Genomic DNA, 19909 nt, shown 5'->3' on the forward strand with positions numbered 1-19909 from the left:
AAAATGCTCTAATATCAGATGACAAGAGATTGGGGCCCTTGTTAATGTTTTTGGCCCCTCTCCCCCTCCGCTTCTACTTCCTCTGTCTACAGATACTGTATAGGTCAGATACACAGACCGACACAAACACCTCACAGCCAGGCTTGGGACATACAGTTGGCAGGAAGAGAGACAACTTGATCAGACATATACTTTTACTGAATGATTTGATAGTTCTAAGTAACAGTTTAAAACTACTCTACTGAACTTTATCGAATCAATCATCAATTCAATTGTGACTGTGAAACCAATAGAATACATTCACACCATGAGTAATCTATACCCTTGAAATATATATAAAAGCAATAGATTGTATGTTTTACAGATAACGCAATGATTGTTCAGGTACACAACAAGAACCACACAACAGCTAAGAGGAAGGGAAAAAGAGGCTAAGGTGAGAAAACCAAATAAACATCTTCTGTTCGCAGCATACCTGTACCTCACCGGCGGGGTGGACAATGTCGCTATTCATATTTACCCTGTCGCTATTCATATTTACCCTGTCGCCATTCATATTTACCCTGTCGCCATTCATATTTACCCTGTCGCCATTCATATTTACCCTGTCGCCATTCATATTTACCCTGTCGCCATTCATATTTACCCTGTCGCCATTCATATTTAAATATAGTCACCTCTGTACATAGAGGAGTTAAGATTGTGGGGGGGTGACAGAAAATATTTTGGTGCACCTTCATGTGCATTTTCTCTCTGCGGATGGTTAGATGCCTTTTGAAGGGGTTCTTCCAATATTCTGTAAGTTAAAAAATCTGTTTACAATACATGGCAACTTTAGAGAGAAAGCCATGGTGGGAAACCCTGTGAGCCACCCTAATACCCATTTCCGAATAAAACAAACATGTTACCTGTAATAAATCTGGCCCGCTTTCAAACAGTCCCTTATTTACCACGGGTATACCCCCTTTAATTAAATACATCCAAGCACGTAGGCGGCACCGGTGAGGAGTGGGAGTGTGCTGATCTGGCCACATTTGTATTCGTAATCCTATCCGTAATTGACAGATGCTAATTGGATGGGATGACACTCATAAATCAGCTCAATTTAAAGTACTTTAAAATGCTTAGGCCTACATTGGTCTCAAGGCATGTTTTACTGTACCGCATCTTCTAACCCCTCAGATATAAACAAAAGACTGTATAAAGAAGATGTTACGGTAAAAGCACATGGGGTTTTGTCTTGGTATGAAAGGGATATAAGAAAGGACATGTTAGTCTTCTAGGGTCAGAGGGGCCAGGCCCTCTGCAGAAGATTACTGACGAGAGGTTCCAATCTCCTCCCCTCAAAATGTCCCTCTAGGTCACTAAAGCTGCAAGAGGTAATGAACCAAACAATGAACAACTAAAATCCTAACCACACAAAGACTCTCCTTTTACCACCGCGATCGGTTACATAAGTTAGGATTGAAGTTACCGCCCTGCTTTCTCTCTGTAATGGGTAACACACAACACGAGTGGCCAATCTGGCGATGCTACTCTAATGCACAACATGCCACGAGTAATCGAGGGAAGAATGCAGCCCTAGATCAACGGTTTGAGATTAGGGCTGACAGCAAGCAATGTTAGGGAACTGCTGGGCTGGGACGGAACGAAAGAGAGGGAGCAGGAAAAGGCTCTGTGTCAGGACTCAGGAGTCAACATGGGCACCAAACCGAAGCAAACAGGCCGAACCAGGGAGGGACTTACCTGAAAAAGACATAAGAAACCCTTGGTTTTCATTTAATGTTGCAAAATGTTTTGCTATGGTGTGCATTAAATGAATTACAACCCAGGAGTCCATGGGCCTAGTGGCTAGAAAGAAAGAGTTCAGGCTACTGGCTTGGCATGTGAGAAAAGTACATTTGTTTAAAGATCTGTTAAAGGTTTTGTTCAATTTCAGCCAGTAGTTTTGAAAGTAGCGATCACGAGCCAAAACGGGTCCCCGAAAATTGTGCACAATTGTTTGAGCCTCTGGAGCGAATGCCCAAAAAAATATAAATATAAGTTTAAAAAAACTAACTTTGGGGTTGTTCATGTGGTATGCATGTTGGGCTCACCCCGGAAACTCATTGGGCAATACTGTGCTGACCTGATCCCTCCTCAACCTTGCAACCTCATTAAACATCATTCCACCTGCCAATCAACATTTTCCATCAAGTCCGGTTGTTGCAGGATAGTTCCCGTTATAGCACGTGGTCTCATCAGAACAGTATTTCAAATGAGCAAGCAAATGTGATAATGTAATTTTATACAACGGAAAATGTATACTTATATGTTTCCATCAAATGTCCTACTCCTAGAAAGTGTGTTGATTATATCATATGCCAATGTGATAAATGATGATCGCTGGCAATCAACAGCTGCAGTGTTCCCAGCATTGGATTACCTAACTTCATGGAATACGTGTCAAAGTCTATAAAGACAAAAAGTGGATGCGTGGAATTATTTGATTTGGATGGATGGTTGATACAAAGGTAGGCCTATATTTTCCTCTATAAAAAGTGGATGAAAGTTTGCAGTATACATTTCTCAAGCACATCAAAGTTGTGTGTCGTTTCACGATTCGCAAATGGGATAGATGGACGCATGCCTTGTGAAAAACCTTAAAGCCTATTGCACAATTAATTCCAAAAATCAAACAAACAAGATACACTATTTAGGAGATACAGGTTGTGACCATAGTGTTTCTGATCAGGTTGACAATGATCTTCTAATATATTTGTGTGGGTACAATGCTATCTTTTGAGAACAACATTTTGTGGTTTGCAGAGAAAAGCATTAATGAAAAGAAACTACTATCGAGGTCTAACAGATCTAACTTCTAATGTTTTCTAACTTCTGATGCATGGATTTGATCGATTTATTCTATGTATTATCACTTTTAACATGAAAAGAATTATAATATCTAATGGTTAGCCATGCAGTCATTTGAACCATTGACTCAGAGCGCATGTTCACTACATGACTGGAATGAGCACGTTTGAACCCAGAGTCTCTGAGCTCCCGGTCCCGCGGGGGAGTGCACGCTGACCAGGTAGCCAGGTGCACGGTGTTTCCTCCGACACATTGGAGCGTCTGGCTTCCGGGTTGGATGTGCGTTGTGTTAAGAAGCAGTGCGGCTTGGTTGGGTTGTGTTTCGGAGGACGCATGGCTCTCGACCTTCGTCTCTCCCGAGTCCGTGCGGGAGTTGTAGCGATGAGACAAGACAGTAACTACCAGCAAAAAAATGGGTTGTTATTTTTTTAATTTATTTTTGAAGAATGTAAGGATTCTGTGGCTTTTTCCACTGAGAGAGGATTGTAGATTGTTAATTATGCATGTATGAGCCACACAAATGGCACGTTGAGCCCAAAACAGGAGGTTTAAAAAATAAAAAAAATAGGTATTTTTCTATCTTCCCGGAAGATCTCTTTGAAGGGATATTTCGGGATTTTGGCAATGAGGCCCTTTATCAGTCAGATGAACTGGTAAATAACATTGGTATGTTTCTGTGTCCAACATGAAGGAAGTTAAAAGTTTGCGAGCCAAGGCTAACTAGCATTAGCGCAACAACATGCTAGCAGATAGCACAATGACTGGAAGTCTATGGGTAACACTAGTTAGCAATTGGAGCTGGTTAGCAACTTCCTTAAAACTGCACGCAGACATAAAAATGGTATCCACAAGTTCATCTGACTCTGAGGAAGTAGATAAAGGGTCTCGTTGCCAAAATATCCCTTTAAGTACACTCCTGAGGTGTGAAAGAAAAACAGCATAGGCACGTCCATATTCTGCAAAGTGATTTGGGGCTTAGTAGCCAGTTTGTGGTCTGACTCATGGTGTTGGGACCCTGGGGGTCAGCTCTCTGGGCTTGGAGACGGAGCGGGCCATCTGTTTAAACGGGTCCCTTTAATCCGGCCCAGAATAATATCCTGTGGCTGAGAGCTGAAGGTTGGAGAGGGGCACCCAACCGGCAGGCGACCCACAGGACTGCTCTAAGGCCAGACGTTACCTAGAGGAAAGGCTTATCGCCTCCGTTAGACACTGCGTCAGGGGAGACCCACTTAAGACTTCACAATTGAACACTGCCTCTGTTTTCACACACTGAATACACACATACAGTGCCTTCAGATAATATTCATTCCCCTTGACTTAAAGCCTGAATTCAAAATGGATTAAATTATTTTTCCCCCCTCACCTATCAACACACAATACCCCATAATGTCAAAGTGAAAACATGTTTGGAGAATTGTTTTGCAAATTTGTTGAAAATGAAATCTCTCATTTACGTAAGTATTCACACCCCTAAGTCAACACTTTGTAGAATCACCTTTGGAAGTGATTACAAAAGGTGTCTTTCTGGGTAAGTCTCCGCACCTGGATTGTGCACCATTCGCCCATTATTCATTTAAAAAAATATTCAAGCTGTCAGATTGGTTGTTGATCATTGCTAGACAATTATGTTCAGTCATGCCATAGATTTTCAAGTAGATTTAAGTCCAAACTAAAACTCAGCCACTAAGGAACATTCACTGTCTTCTTGGTAAACAACTCCAGTGTAGATTTGGCCTTGTGTTTTAGGTTATTGTCGTCCTGAAAGGTGAATTCATCTCCCAGTGTCTGGTGGAAAGCAGACAAACAAGTTGTCCTCTATGATTTTGCCTGTGCTTAGCTCCATTCCATTTATTTTTTTATCCTGAAAAACTCCCCAGTCCTTAACGATTACAGGCATATCCATAACATGATGCAGCCACCACTATGATTGAAAATATGGAGAGTGTTATTCAGCAATGTGTCATATTAGATTTGCCCCAAACATAACACTTTGTATTCAGGACAAAAAGTGCATTTCTTTGCAGTATTACTTTAGTGCCTTGTTGCAACAAGATGCATGTTTAGGAATATTTGTATTCTGTACAGGCTTCCTTCTTTTCACTCAATTAGGTTAGTATTGTGGAGTACTGTAACTAAAATGGTGATCCATCCTCTGTTTTCTCCTATCACAGCAATTAAACTGTTTTAAAGTCACCATTGGCCATACAATGAAATCCCGGTGCGGTTTCCTTCCTTTACAGCAACTCAATTAGGAAGGACGCCTGACCTTTTCTAGTGACTGCGTGTTTATACACCATCCAAAGTGTAATTAATAACTTGCTAAAATATTCAATGTCTTTTTTTTATTTTTTACCATCTACCAATACGTGGTCTTTGTGGTTGAATGTGTGTTTGAAATTCACTGCTTGACGAGGGACCTTACATGTATTTGTGGGGTACAGAGATGAAATAGTCATTCAAAACTCATGTTCAACAATATTATTGCGCACAGAGTTAGTGCATGCATCTTATTATATGACTTCTTAAGCACATTTTTACTCCTTAACTTACTTAGGCTTGCCATAACAAAGAGGTTGAATACTTATTGACTCAAGACATTTCAGCTTTTCAGTTTTGTATTCATTTGTAAACATTGAAATATAATTCTACTTTGACATTATGGAGTATTGTGTGCAGACATTTAATTAATTGAATACATTTCAAATTCAGGTTGCAACACAACAAAATGTGGAAAAAGTCAACGGGTGTGAATACTTTCTGAAGGCGCTGTATGGGGAGGCCAGTGAGAGAAATAATCTGAGAATACAGGGAAAGAACAACATGTGGCATTGATAGAGTGGAAAAATATTCCTCTGACATAAATCTGTGTTAAGAGCCTTGAATTCTGTGGCTCATCTGTTCAATGAAAGATATGTAGGGCCTAAATTTCCACCCAGGGCACTTGTGCCTAATGTTGAAAAACACATTACCAGGACAAAAGGGAAAAATAGGCGTCAAACCATGATAAACTGAAGGCAACCTGATAGTCTGCTGACAGACAGCGCTCCAAACAGACTGCTGGATACATATAGCCCCTCTCATCTCCTCGTTTCGCTTCCACAGCCTGTCAACATCCCAACGCTACTCAGTCATCTGAACACCTTCCAAACCTACTTCTGATCCAATCAGATCACCCTATACCCCAAGGCCCTATACCCCTGTGTACTCTACACCAAGAGGGAGAAGTAAGTAGAAGTTACCCCTAATATAACCATAGAGTAAGAGCGAGGGGAGAGTGAAGGAGGGAAGGGAAGCTGGCAGAGTGAAGATGTAGGAGCCAAATGCCTCTTGAGAAAGTTTCAGACATTGATTGTTAAGTTAACTAAATAGTACCGCAGAAGGCAGGGGGAGTGATAGATATTTTTTTTGCCATGCTGGTGAGAGAACATGTTGCAGTTTTAAAGCACATTTCCTGCAATTCTATGCATTTTGCCATGGCTAATGTTGTGTTATTTTACACAAACATAATAGTAAAAGCTGTACTGCTAAATGCATTATTAGGGGAATTTTCAATTCTCACTGACTGTCTTAGCGAGCTTTTATTTGGGTGATTGTTAGCTCTCAAAGATACATTTTCTAATAATATGTCATTATCTTTTCTATATACATTCTGTATTTTGTTACTTAAGTTTACACTGAAAATGTTTTTCCATTATGAATAAATAAATCAAACATTTTATTTATTTTTTAAAACACTGTTTGGAGATAAGCATTGCTTCGGGACACCTAGGCAGCCCGCCCAAGGTTTTCAATGGCAGAACAATCCCTGCCCTGTATCAGCGGTTCCAGGAGCATCTTGGCCGTTCTACCTGGTTCTTCCCTCCTTATGCCCCACAGGTCCTTGTGAATATTTTGGCTGTTCTTCCTGGCTCCCCCCTCCTCAGTCTGCCGGCCCATCCAAACATGCAGTGTTGCCACACAAAAACATGACGTGGAAAAGGAGACTTAGGGGTGCCGTCAAACCAGGGTCTAGTCGACAGTGGCAAATTTACATTGTCAATCAAGTGTTCTTGTAGAGGAGAATCACAGCAATTACTGTGATAGCCAGGCAGTGAGCAGCACTCACACTGAGGCAAAATGGAGGAGGCTGTTGAAGCTACAAAATATTATGACCTCATCAAAGAAAGATAAGACTCTCAAGCCTCATTAGAAGTGTAGACAAGATCAGGCACTAAATCCAACTGGGGAAAAAGAACAATGTTCTTTTTTTACACAAAAGATCATACAAATTATTGCCTGATGATCTTCTGAACTTCCCAATACCTTTCTGATGCATTTCAGCCACTTCAAACCATACGTCCCTTGGCTTGAAATACTGTCAAAAGTAATGTCAGGCTCATTTGGAACAGGCTGTCATAGCCCCAATTTTAAAAAAGGAAACAATGACCATGGATTACATCATATTTCTTACATGGTGGGGTCACGAAAACATTTTTGATATCAATATGGGGTCGCAGGACAAAAAATGTTTGGGAACCCCTGACCTTGGTCATGTTGGAGTCAATGAGCCCCATCACATCAGCCTCTATAAGCCCGGCCCCAGGCCTGCAGAGGATCCTCAGCCTCAGGCCCAGGAAGGAGAGGGAGGGAGTCAATGGAGCTGCTTTAAATTCCTCAGAACCCCACCGGGATAGAGAGATGGAGAGAGCAGGACTCGACAGCACTGAGCAGAGCCCATAGGAAATAGATCACTCACGCAACTTGGGGATTTTCTCTTCCAAAGTAAGGCAAAGACACAGAACAGTCATCAGCCAGAGGAAGCCCTTAGGGCTGGAGGAATCTCCACCCCAAAACTGTACAGCTCACCTCAAGCTGGGGTGAGGAGTGATGCATAACACTAGGAATGTTTATATTTTATTATTGAATCTTCTGATTCAACAGAAAGAGTAAAGACTTGAGGAAGATAATTATGATGAATGCTGCCTAACTATACAACATTGTGATTAATGAACAATTCAAAACATTGTGCCCCCCTGTACATTGCAGTCTAAAAGGGTCATAAAATGTAGCTTGAGCCAACTTCTAATTAACTGTGGTGTTCCCCAAGGCAAGCTCTGCGCAAACCCTGTAGGTAGTGTTAACATTACGCCACATTCAAATATAGGACAACAGAGCTGTGGTTTGTCAACATGGAGCAAACCGCACTTGGAAACATGCCTCCCTCCTGAATTGCCAATGGTTTTAGAAAATGATCATTTGCTGCCCTCTTGTGGAATAAAGAGCTATGAAAGACCATTAATCACTCATATGTAAGGGTGTCCACCCAAAAACGTACAGCATCTTTGGTCCATTGGGTAAAATACTATATAATTGTGTAGATAATCATCTAATAAAACCTATGGTCCAAACGTAATGTCTCTATCATAATCTGTTCAAAAGCTAATGGAGTTTCTAACCTGGTAAAATGGCCAAAATAAGGGTGAATAATTAAATGGAGGCCAGAGGGGAAAAAAGTGGTCAGTAATCAGAAAAATAATAATATTGTGTCAGCTAGGCTGGCTGCTGTGCAAGAACTGTGGCTAACTGACAGGCTCACCGTTGAACTAATCATCATTACTCTCGAATCCGGATGACATTGAACAATATAGGTGGTAGGATACATGTCGATTTTGAGACAACATGTAGTATTTTCATATACGCTTTTCTTATTAACACGAAATTCCTGTTACTTTTCGTTTTCTCACCCCCCAAAAATAAACGGGCAATGAGCGTGACACAAGCTTTTGTTGCTTATTATTGGTTACAAATCCACATTTTGTGATATAATGTTAATGATGTTAGAGAAAGACCCCACTATACAATTCAGAACATGAATAATAATTAACATGAACATCAATAATAATAAAAAGTGAAATTGCATCACCAAAGCGCGTTTTCACCCATCCTGATAATTCGAATGGAATTCTCCATCTGTTACATTGTTAGACATTGCCAACGATGACAGAGTGCCTTTATTTGACTAACTTGATTAAAGCCTTCCATATGCATTGCCTGTTATGTCCAAGAAAACACACTACAGACTGGATTTTTGGCAGCTCTCAGTGACTTGGGAGGGGAAAAAAGCTGCCTCCATGATTACAAAGGCATTTGAGGCAGTTTCCTGGCGCCATCTTATGGACAACGTGGGGAATGTATACAGTGACAAAAAAGTATGTGACGTATACAGTAGTAGAGAATGTTCCCCACAAGTATATTTAGCATTTCCAATCTTCTCTGGCAGCTAAAGGAAGGTGCTCCTGGTAATGAGAAGGGCAGCCAAAGAAAGTACTAGCCAAGAGGCTAACGGGACATATTGTCATTTGGGAGATACTAACTGTCCAGTGTCTTATGTGTTGGGAATGTTTGGCGGGTGCAGTCCGTCTCACCTCAGCAGAGAGAAGACACTGTAGGAGTTCCTCACTGAACTCTGGTCCACCTGCAGTAAACTGTTCTTCTTCCTCTCAGAGTGGTCCTGAAATATGCACATTACAACAACAAACCAAATACGGAAAAAATAATTATACAACAGAATGTCTATAGTCTATGTTAGGGACAGAATTCCTGGAACAAAGTCAGTAGTACCTTATGATCAAAGTCAGCTGCATAGTAGCCATCATTCAATCCAAATATGATCTCATTTGGATTCCTGGAGCGGATCTGTGAAGGAACAAAGCAGTGGTATTTAGTCTGTATTAAAACAAGAGAGGCTGTTATTGTCTATATGACTGCAGACTGTACTGTATTCTGATCAGAGGAAAGCATACATGTATGCTAGTCAGCATACATCCCAAAGCAGCCAACATTATATGAGCGTATGTTGTTTCCACTGACCTGTTGCCCTGTGTATCTAAGCCCGTCCAGGTTGACCTTCCACTCTATGAGAAGTATGAAGTGTTCCTCTCGGCCGCCCCAGATCTTCACCACAAAGCAGGACACAGACGTGTCCAGGAGGTCCGGCAGCATGCCAAAATCCAGGCTCCGCCATGTTGGATTCTGTAAAAAAAAAAAAAAAGGACAAGAGAATTGATGAGACAGCTGAATGAATGATCCCACTGGGTTGCAAAGTTTTGATAAGTTCAACTAATATTGCGTCTTATAACAACCAGGTGTTTAATTTGTTCCCGATTTTGTGACAGGTTGAGAGGCACATTTGAACGATTCAAATGACAAATCATGTGTGTCAGTAGGGTGTGTGAAAGTGACTCGAGCACACAAAATGGTGCGGAACCAGGATGTTAATTTAACTGTAATGTAACTGTTGTCCCACTTACAAAAGTCTGACCAAATATTTACAAATCCAACTTCAATATCCCGAGGCGATTTGTCGTCACAAAGGCTTGGCTTGTCCAACAAAACACTATAGGTAACTAGATTTCAGACTGATTTCTGAGCTACTCAAACCCAGCGGGCAAAACTGGTTGCAATGTTATTATGACGTCACATGCCACATTTTGCCTGCTGGGAAGACAAGGTCCCTGGACTCCCTGACGTTTGTCGGTCTATCCTGTGTCATACACTACTGTACAAAGAAGCCCACTCCCACCATTCAAAGAGCCCACCCATCTGCCTTCCTGCAGAACGATATATAACTGATCATCTTAAACTGTTTGTAAAAATGGAGGCTTGACAAAGCCAGAAGTGCAGAGGGGGAGGAAAACGACAGAAATAAAGGGGGGAAAGGCCTTTATTAAAGGGGGGGGGGGGGGTAGTGTGCCGTGCGCAATGTTCCTCTACATAATAACAGGAAGAGCAGGCGGAAAGGAGCAGCCTCCTTTGACAGACGAGAGACCACAAAGGGGAAACAGACCAGAACACTAGAAAGCAAAGGTCACAAAGAGGAATGCTGATGTTTTTAAACACAAAAGCAGATTTCTGATCTCTGCCAGACATGATCATGAGCTTCATCTGCAGTGCATTATAGACTAGAGAGAGTAAAGGAAAGGTAGGCTTGGAAAATAGCTTAGGCCAGCTCATGACTCTGCATTTATCCGGTTAGTAATGGTCTGCTATACTTGGCTGCATTCATCATAGACTGAATAGACTCCATGCAGAGATGGGAGCGAGTAGCAGCTGTTGTTGCACATAGGGTGTATGACCAAATCTAACAGTCGGTGAGGACAATCGTTTCCCCGCTAATGAGGAAACTAAAAATATGGAAACTACCAACTGAAGTTGCGTTAATAGCACTATAGTTGAGAACACCATCAGCAGTATCTGATTTTACTGAATGACATCTTTCAGAACACAATGACAGCCCTGCTATGAACACATTTACAGGGAGAAAGAGAACAATGGAAGCTTGTGGTCATATTTCATTGATGTTGATGTAAGCCTATTTGTTTCACCTTCTCTCATAGTGTGTTGCTACAAGGCTGCTTCCCACCTTCCTGTTTGTTTATATGACTGGGGGACAACACAAAGAGATTAGTGCAGTGACATTGACCGTTTCCTGTTGTCTTGGTCTTGTTACACACACACATCCTATTACAGCTGTCAATGAGAGACCGAACAGTAAACCCCATGTGCTGTGCCCTCTGTGAAGCTGAGGAGATAGGAAGAGAGCTCCACAATCCTGGTGTGGCTGATTTTTGCAACATCAATCCATCCAACCAAACAAACAAGTATTATGGACACTCGTCTATGACTGCTCAAAACGGATCAATAAAAACCTCCCTTTCTGTCAGGTTACTTTAAGTAACATCAGCAGTTGATGTTTTGACGGAGAGAAAGTGAAAGGTAGGCTACTTGACATGATTCTGTTAGAAACAAACACCAAGGCAGCTGGCCTGAGTCCATGTGTTGACTGTCAGGCACTACTCCTCCACAATTCGGCAGTGGAGGAAGTATGCCCTCTTTCCACACAGCAGCACTGGAGAAAGTGACCACTGTATACACTTCCGCATGCACCACACACACGTTGTGAGCGCGCAGAAGCTAGGACAGGGGCCCAGCGCTTAAAATTGAGCCGGACACCGTCGGAACAGAACCCGGCACCTCTCCGTTTTGAACTGTTTCATTCAGGAACCTACTTGGCCGGATCCGGTACCTCTACATAAAAAAATTAAAAAATAAAGTCATTGGAACAAATAAATTCCTGCAAAGCTATACAAATCTGACTGTAGTTTTGACACAGCCAGATCAACAGTCTGTGCAATAGCGTCATCCGCATATAGTGGAAGTTGACCAATGATATTTATATAAATAGTGAAGAGAACAGGTCCCAAAATCGACCCGTGGTACACCTTTATGTACTTCAAGAAATTGGACTTCATGATGGCCTGAGTTCTGTCACTAAGATACCATGAACAGGCATCCGAGATCAGGCCTTCAATAAAATAGCATGATCAACAGTGTCAAAAGCTTTTGACAGGTCCACAAACAAAACATTTCATTTTAGTGTCTAAAGCATTGACAAGAACATTGTTAACTAAAGTGGTAGCTAAAGTGGTTGCTGTAATAGTGCTGTGCCCAGGCCTAAACCCTGACTTGTTGGCCCTGACTTGTTTACATTCAAAATACATCAATTTTACATTTACCAAAGATTGAACAACCTTTGCTAGACAAGGAAGCTTTGAAATGGGTGCGGTAATTATTACTCTCTGTAGGCTGTCTAAATAGGCCTATTGAGTGAACATTGTTTTACAAAGTAAAACAAGAGAGACAGGCTTTGGCACAAGAGTATCGGCCATTGCTGGCTAGTGAGCTGCGCATCATTGGGTGAGTCAGTGAAAGTGGAAAGCTTTTCTAGGACTATAATTTACTGATCGTTTTTTTTATTGATCTCAGATTCTCAGTTCGGCAATGTCAAAGTAGCCTGTCATTTCAATCATTTGTGTGTTATTAAAAACGATTATGCTGAAGCCTCCAGTCATAAAATGACATAGAATTGCATGAAATGTGTTTATAAAAAGGCCAAATTAAAAGACCCAAGTACAAAAAAAATGCTACTTCTGTAAGCGCCTCTACTCTAATACTCTACGCCACTACATAAATGCGATGATAGGCATGCCCTGCTTAATTATAAAGGTGACTTCTATTTTTTGGTCCATTCCAGTACCTCAGAGCACCCCAGGTCACTCCCCTCTCGCAGTCACTTTTTGTTATGGCACCTCCCAAATTACAAGCACTGGGTAGGCCTGGGACTTGTTTCAATTCATGAGTCTTCGGGATATAACTAGGCCTATAACCGGTAGTGTGCCTCCACAGATGTGAGCAGACAAAGCATACGACATAATTGATTATGACATTCCATAGCTGGTGCTACGGTAAATTTTTGTGAGGCCAGGAGGCCCTGGCCAACACGTGTTTGTTCTTTTTTCAAACAACGACACTCACCAATGAATCTTGGATGACCTCACTCTTGTAAAAGTCTGCAAGGGAAGGAGAAAAGCCAGGTTAGATTTACTTGAAAGCTTTCTCAAGCAGAGAATGAATAAACACACAAAAGCTCAAACACTTGTGACGATGCAACTCCTCTCAGGACTACAATGATGGGAGGAGTCCTATTAAAGGGTTTGCACAGCAAACGTTTCTAGGATTACCTGACAACAGTAAGCCGTGAGGTTTAGCCTTGATCTGGGTCATTGTTGGTCATTGACTTATAATGAAATTATTTGTCCTTAAAAACAAAGTGAAAGACCACATTTACTGTAGCATCAGCGTCCCCTAACAAACCAAACCCTTGTGCATTTAACCACACAGCGTAATGGGACTCTGACCTTTCTCCCACTTATGAGAGTAATGCAGTCCACCTTAAGGCTGAACATTTAGACCTAAAGGGGGCTCTAGCAACAAGGGCCGAAGTCTAACGTGAGATGTCCGCATGGTAACATGGCTTTTCGTTAAATCATGCAATCATGTCAATGGAAGAGTTGATAAAAAACTTTAGTTATGTGCACAGAACTAGTTTGGATTCAGGCCCAAAGACATGTTAAGTCTATTTGTACTGTGGACTGGGCTCAGTAGTATGAAAGGGGTATTAGTGCAGTAGCCTAGTACACTGTCTTAAAGAGACAGCGTACTGTATAGTAGTGCTGTACAGTAGTACCTCTGGATATCCGGTCCTCTAAGCAGAGATGAAGGGTAAAATATGTGTCCAGTAGTGGAGAGCCATTCTTGTTGACAATGTTGCGGGCTGCAATGCTTCTGAGATGACGTAACCGCCTCTGTCAGGGAGAGAGAGGCAGACGGTGAGATAGTCAGGAAAAAAAGAGATGAGAAATAGAATAGATATAGAGGCAGAGCTGGAGAGTCAGGGATAGCGAGCAGGAGAGAGAACATTTTAAATGGTCTGCCCAAAACAATGGGGAACTGTCAGGCAGTTTGAAAGCCTAATGTGTCCGTTTCAAAGCCTTTACAATTGTATTAACACCTTCAACAGTCTCATCGTGTTACACAATCCAAATTGATGCATATCAATTTACGAAATCAAATGAACTGGCATAATTCACACAGGATAAACATACAGTAGCAGCCAACCAGAATACACAATGTCATATAGCAAAGTCATTACTGTTCATCAGGGGTCCCCAATAACACTCAGCCGTGGGCTTATTTTTCCTTGAGCGGATGGTCAGTAGTTATAAATCATTTGTACTTGACACATTGACCACAAGAATCCCAAAGAGATATAGTATTTGACCAAAACAGAATAATTTCAAACCTTGATTACATTGGGATACGATCGTATATACTGTATCCCTCTAATTATGCATGGGAATACTTGGGAACAGACTTACTAAATTAGAATCAATTTGAGCTGATTTCCTCATGATTTTACAGTCTTATGCCTCATGAAGATGGTTGAGAGAATGCCAAGAGCGTGCAAAGCTGTCATCAAGGCAAAGGGTGGCTACTTCAAAGATTCTCAAATATATTTAGATTTTAACACTGTTGGTTACTACATGATTCCATGTGTTATTTCATAGTTTTGATGTCTTTGCTATTATTCTACAAAGTAGAAAATAGTAAAAATAAAGAAGTCCCCTGGAATGAGTAGGTGTGTCCAAACTTTTGACCGGTACTGTATGTATGTATGTATGTATGTATGTATGTATGTATATTACACTACCGTTCAAAAGTTTGGGGTCACTTAGAAGTGTCCTTGTTTTTGAAAGAAAAAAACATTTTTTGTCCATTAAAATAACAGCAAATTGATCAGAAATACAATATCTACAGTGGGGCAAAAAAGTATTTAGTCAGCCACCAATTGTGCAAGTTCTCCCAATTAAAAAGACGGGGCCTGTAATTTTCATCATAGGTACATTTCAACTATGACAGACAAAATGAGAAGAAAAAAAATCCAGAAAATCACATTGTAGGATTTTTAATTGATTTATTTGCAAATTATGGTGGAAAATAATTATTTGGTCAGCTACAAACAAGCAAGATTTCTGGCTCTCACACAGACCTGTAACAACTTCTTTAAGAGGCTCCTCTATCCTCCACTCGTTACCTGTATTAATGGCACCTGTTTTAACTTCTTATCAGTATAAAAGACACCCGTCCACAACCTCAAACAGTCACACTCCAAACTCCACTATGGCCAAGACCAAAGAGCTGTCAAAAGACACCAGAAACAAAAATGTAGACCTGCACCAGGCTGCGAAGACTGAATCTGCAATAGGTAAGCAGCTTGGTTTGAAGAAATCAACTGTGGAAGCAATTATTAGGAAGTGGAAGACATACAAACAGGCAGTTGACCCACTGTTCCTAGGCCGTCATTGAAAATAAGAATTTGTTCTTAACTGACTTGCCTAGTAAAATAAAGGTAAAATTACAAATTTTAAAAATTAAAAACAAGACCACTGGTAATCTCCCTCGATCTGGGGCTCCACGCAAGAGCTCACCACGTGGGGTCAAAATGATCACAAGAAGGGTGAGCAAAAATCCCAGAACCACACGGGGGGACCTAGTGACTGACCTGCAGAGAGCTGGGACCAAAGTAACAAAGCCTACCATCAGCAAGGGCATTGAAGATGAAACGTGGCTGGGTCTTTCAGCATGACAATGATCCCAAACACACCGCCCAGGCAACGAAGGAGTGGCTTCGTAAGAAGCATTTCAAGGTCCTGGAGTGGCCTAGCCAGTCTCCAGATCTCAACCCCATAGAAAATCTTTGGAGGGAGTTGAAAGTCCGTGTTGCCCAGCAACAGCCCCAAAACATCACTGCTCTAGAGGAGATCTGCATGGATGAATGGGCCAAAATACCAGCAACAGTGTGTGAAAACCTTCACAGAACAATGCAAACTGGCTCTAACCAGAATAGTAAGAGGAGTGTGAGGCCCCGGTACACAACTGAGCAAGAGGACAAGTACATTAGAGTGTTTTAGTTTGATAAAGACGCCTCAAAAGTCCTCAACTGGCAGCTTCATTAAATAGTACCCACAAAACACCAGTCTCAACGTCAACAGTGAAGAGGCAACTCCAGAATGCTGGCCTTGTTGCAAAGAAAAAGCCAAATCTCAGACTGGACAATAAAAAGAAAAGATTAAGATGGGCAAAAGAACACAGGCCCTGGACAGAGGAACTCTTTAAAAAAACAAGGACATTTTTAAGTGACCCCAAACTTTTTTTTGCTCTGAAAACTTGGGGGTGGGGGGGGGGGGGGTGAATGTGTCCTGGCTATTGGGGAACCCTGCTGTACATCCTCAAGTTAAAAAATAAACTGTAATTTTAGAATATGGTGGGTCAGTTTGAGATAACTTAAAGTATCTGGTTAAACATTTACCCCCAAAAAATACATTTTATGGAATGATTCACGTCTGGGAATAACTGACCACAGATGCAGACGAGAGTTCCATTTGAAACCAGAGTTCATGTTTTGACTTCACTGTGCGTTTCCATTACAAAAGCCTTGCATACACAAGAGAGTCACAGTTTCATCAACTAAAGCTCAAGCCAGCGTACCATTGATGCACAAAAACTCTTTGTACAGAACATCACCATGGTTGGATATCAGTAAAAAAAAATCCATCCTTCAAAAACTAAGCATAAAATAAAAGGAACCCGCTTGAAGAATAAGGCTCAGTTATGTCCAATCAAAAAAATATAGGCTAACTGAACACTTTTTTCCCACAGATGACAAACTATAAAAATAAAAAAAATGGCTCCAAAGAAAAGACCTCATAATTGAGAGTTGGTTAAGTCAAGAGAACGACCATGGGACATAACACGATACTCATAAAAAGAGGGGCCCCTCCGGGCAGCAGCATCAGAGAAGCAGCAGGACTTTATGTCAACGGCCGGCCTTCACCTGATCTGCATTCTTCAATCTCCAGCAACCCACACTGAGCTTCCACCACCACAGGCATTAGGGATAAATCGAAGTCATGGGATTCCCTAAAAGATTAAGGCCCTCGAAACAAAAACACAGCTTGTTCAGCAAAGGCTTTTTCCCTCCACAAAAAATGTCAGAAGACGTTTCTCCGAATGAGCTAATTTGTAGCTATGAGAGCAAATAGGGTCTCCAGCAGAACATATCATCTACCTACTAGGCCAACTGGTGATCTTTAGCGCTGGGACAATGCCAGTACCAGAATATTTTTCCCATGGAAAAAATGAAAACACCAAGCAGACCAAACTCGGTTGTCCTTAAAAAACCTGGATGACAACGTAAGTTAGATCTTCTTTGTGTTTTGTTTCCTTGCCACGATACTAACGAGTGTTGAGATAGTGCTATTGTCCCGGCAATAGTCATCGTGCTGTGAAGGTAAATGGTTGAGTCCATCCAGGTGTATTTTTTTGTACCTTTACTTAACTAGGCAAGTCTGTTTAGAACAAATTCTTATTTACAATATACGCCTACACCAGCCAAAGCCGGACGACACTGGGCCAATTGTGCACCGCCCTATGGGCCTCCCAATCACGGCCGGTTGTGATACAGCCTGGATTCGAACCAGGGTGTCTGTAGTGACGCCTTTAGCACTGATATGCAGTTCCTTAGACCTCTGTGCCACTCGGGGGCCAAAACTTAACAGTATTACTTCTGTCCCTCTCCTTGCACCAACCTGGGATCGAACCAGGGACCCTCTGAACACAATGACAACAGTCGCCCCACGAAGCATTGTTACAAAACAGGCTGTTTGACAGAGAACTGTAAATGTTCACAAATGTTGGTGTTACAGTTTGTGGCCTTTACTTTCAATGGTCCCATTTCATAGCTGTCAAAACAGACAATGTTTTTCTTCATGGATCATAAGTTCTTACTCCAAGGGACAGAACTTAACACGCAGGTCACGATCTAGCTCTGAACCTTTGCACAATGACCACATAATAAAGTAGTAGGCCTAGGTGTAACCTACTGTACTCCAAATTAAATAAAAACATGTTAGAATAGGGGCAGTTCCATGGTAACAGAGTGACACAGACTCAGATGTTTCACTTTAAAATGCATGTCAAACAAAAACCAATGATTGCTTAACTTTGCAAACCATATATGCACATTGGCAACTTAATTTCCACAGAAGATTCTACAAAAACATATTTAGTTTAACAGTGCAGATGCAAAGTTTGGTAACAGAATGACGGTTTGTGCTGTTTGCGCAGTTATTCTGTTACCAAACTTTGCATCTGCAATGTTTTTACACTCCTCAAATTGTCCAGTGTGGGTGACAGAGTCGCCACTTGAGCCACTTCTTCTTGTACTGAGCCGTTATTTGTGGCCCGCCATGTTAGCTTGCACGATTCTTGACATTCTCCTTCGACCTCTCATCAACGAGACATTTTTGCCCACAAAACTACCGCTGGCTGGATATTTTTTGTTTGTCACACCATTCTTGGTAAACCCTAGACAGCGTCGTGCGTTGAAATGCCCAGGAGGCCAGCTGTTTCTGAGATACTAGAACTGGCACGTCTGGTACCGATGATCATACCACGTTCAAAGCTGCTTATGTCACTCGTTTTGCCCATCCTAACATTCAATGAACAGTAATTGAATGCCTCGATGCCTGCTTTATGCCACATGACTCACGGTCTGTAGGAGCAAACCATTTTCATGAACGGGGTGGTGTACCTAATAAACTGGTCACTGAAAGACCACTTTTTGGTCATATCAAGTGCAAGGGCTTGCAGGTAAAGGTGCATTTTGAGAGCTGTAGACGTATAGCTATGTCTGATGTGGTTTCAGTCCTATTAGGGCCAAGCTGGTTGCTGAGGACTTATTCATAATAACTTGTGCAAAGACCTTGGGCATCAGACTGAAGGGTCTGTCCTGTAACTAGTGCATAAGTCAGGTGACCAAATTACTGTAGTGGTGCCTCGGTATCAGGCCAGGTCTTACTAAACTGGCTAATTATCATCGTCTCTGTAGCTTGCAAACTAGATAGCTAACAATATCTTACGTTTGCACATGTATATTGTTAATAAATACAACTTTTTATGTAACGGACTATAAGGCTTAGAAGTTAGAGCTGTCTGGATACTCAAGAGAGCTGTAAAAGTCAGCTGAGCTAACGTTAGTTTGCTAGTTAGCTTAGCTCACTCTGCAGGCCTGTTGTATTCATCTTGCAGCTGACACACAGCAACGTAACAATACAGGACAATACGCATATAATCTACATAAACTCCGAATTACGGGTGTTTGTCCTTACCTGCTGAGATGTGAGCTCAACGTGCAAGGCTCGAGAAGATGAAGCTCCAGAGTTGACAGGGTGATCCCGACCGGTGATGGAGTTCATTCTCCTAACGGCACCAGGGCGTTCGCTCCTTCATTCAACAAAACATCTCAGCCCTGCCACCGATCAAACCCAGATCCTGTACATCTAGATTTAACTTCTACGGCAGAAATGTATGCATCGGTGTAGCGAACGTTCGTAAGAAAACAGCACTCTTGAAGCTGTCAGTTAGCAAGCTATGTAGCTAGCTAGCTATGTGACATAAACAAAGTAGGACTTGCTCAGGTAGCTTTCGGTCTGTTAGAGGGCAGCACCAGTAGATCACTGATTGGTCCACGGCTGTGCCTGTCGTTCGATTTATGCATTGCCATTTGTCAAATATGTCTATCACAAAGAAAGGGGCGGAGAGACAAACCTCTAGAGCT

General features: G+C 41.7%; 1 protein-coding gene across 1 annotated transcript in view; it reads right to left on the reverse strand.

The window, feature by feature from the left end:
- LOC109872862 (UV radiation resistance-associated gene protein) overlaps positions 1-19909 on the reverse strand; it is a 131529-nt gene extending 111620 nt beyond the window's left edge. The window contains exons 1-6 of the mRNA XM_020464242.2: positions 19461-19909; positions 13919-14036; positions 13207-13241; positions 9703-9864; positions 9454-9528; positions 9258-9343 (exon numbers count right to left, since the gene is read on the reverse strand). Of these exons, the coding sequence (XP_020319831.1) occupies positions 9258-9343; positions 9454-9528; positions 9703-9864; positions 13207-13241; positions 13919-14036; positions 19461-19547 (563 nt within the window). The 5' untranslated portion in view covers positions 19548-19909. The remainder of the gene's footprint in view (positions 1-9257; positions 9344-9453; positions 9529-9702; positions 9865-13206; positions 13242-13918; positions 14037-19460) is intronic.

This window comes from Oncorhynchus kisutch, linkage group LG28 (assembly GCF_002021735.2).
Source record: "Oncorhynchus kisutch isolate 150728-3 linkage group LG28, Okis_V2, whole genome shotgun sequence".
Taxonomy (NCBI): domain Eukaryota; kingdom Metazoa; phylum Chordata; class Actinopteri; order Salmoniformes; family Salmonidae; genus Oncorhynchus; species Oncorhynchus kisutch.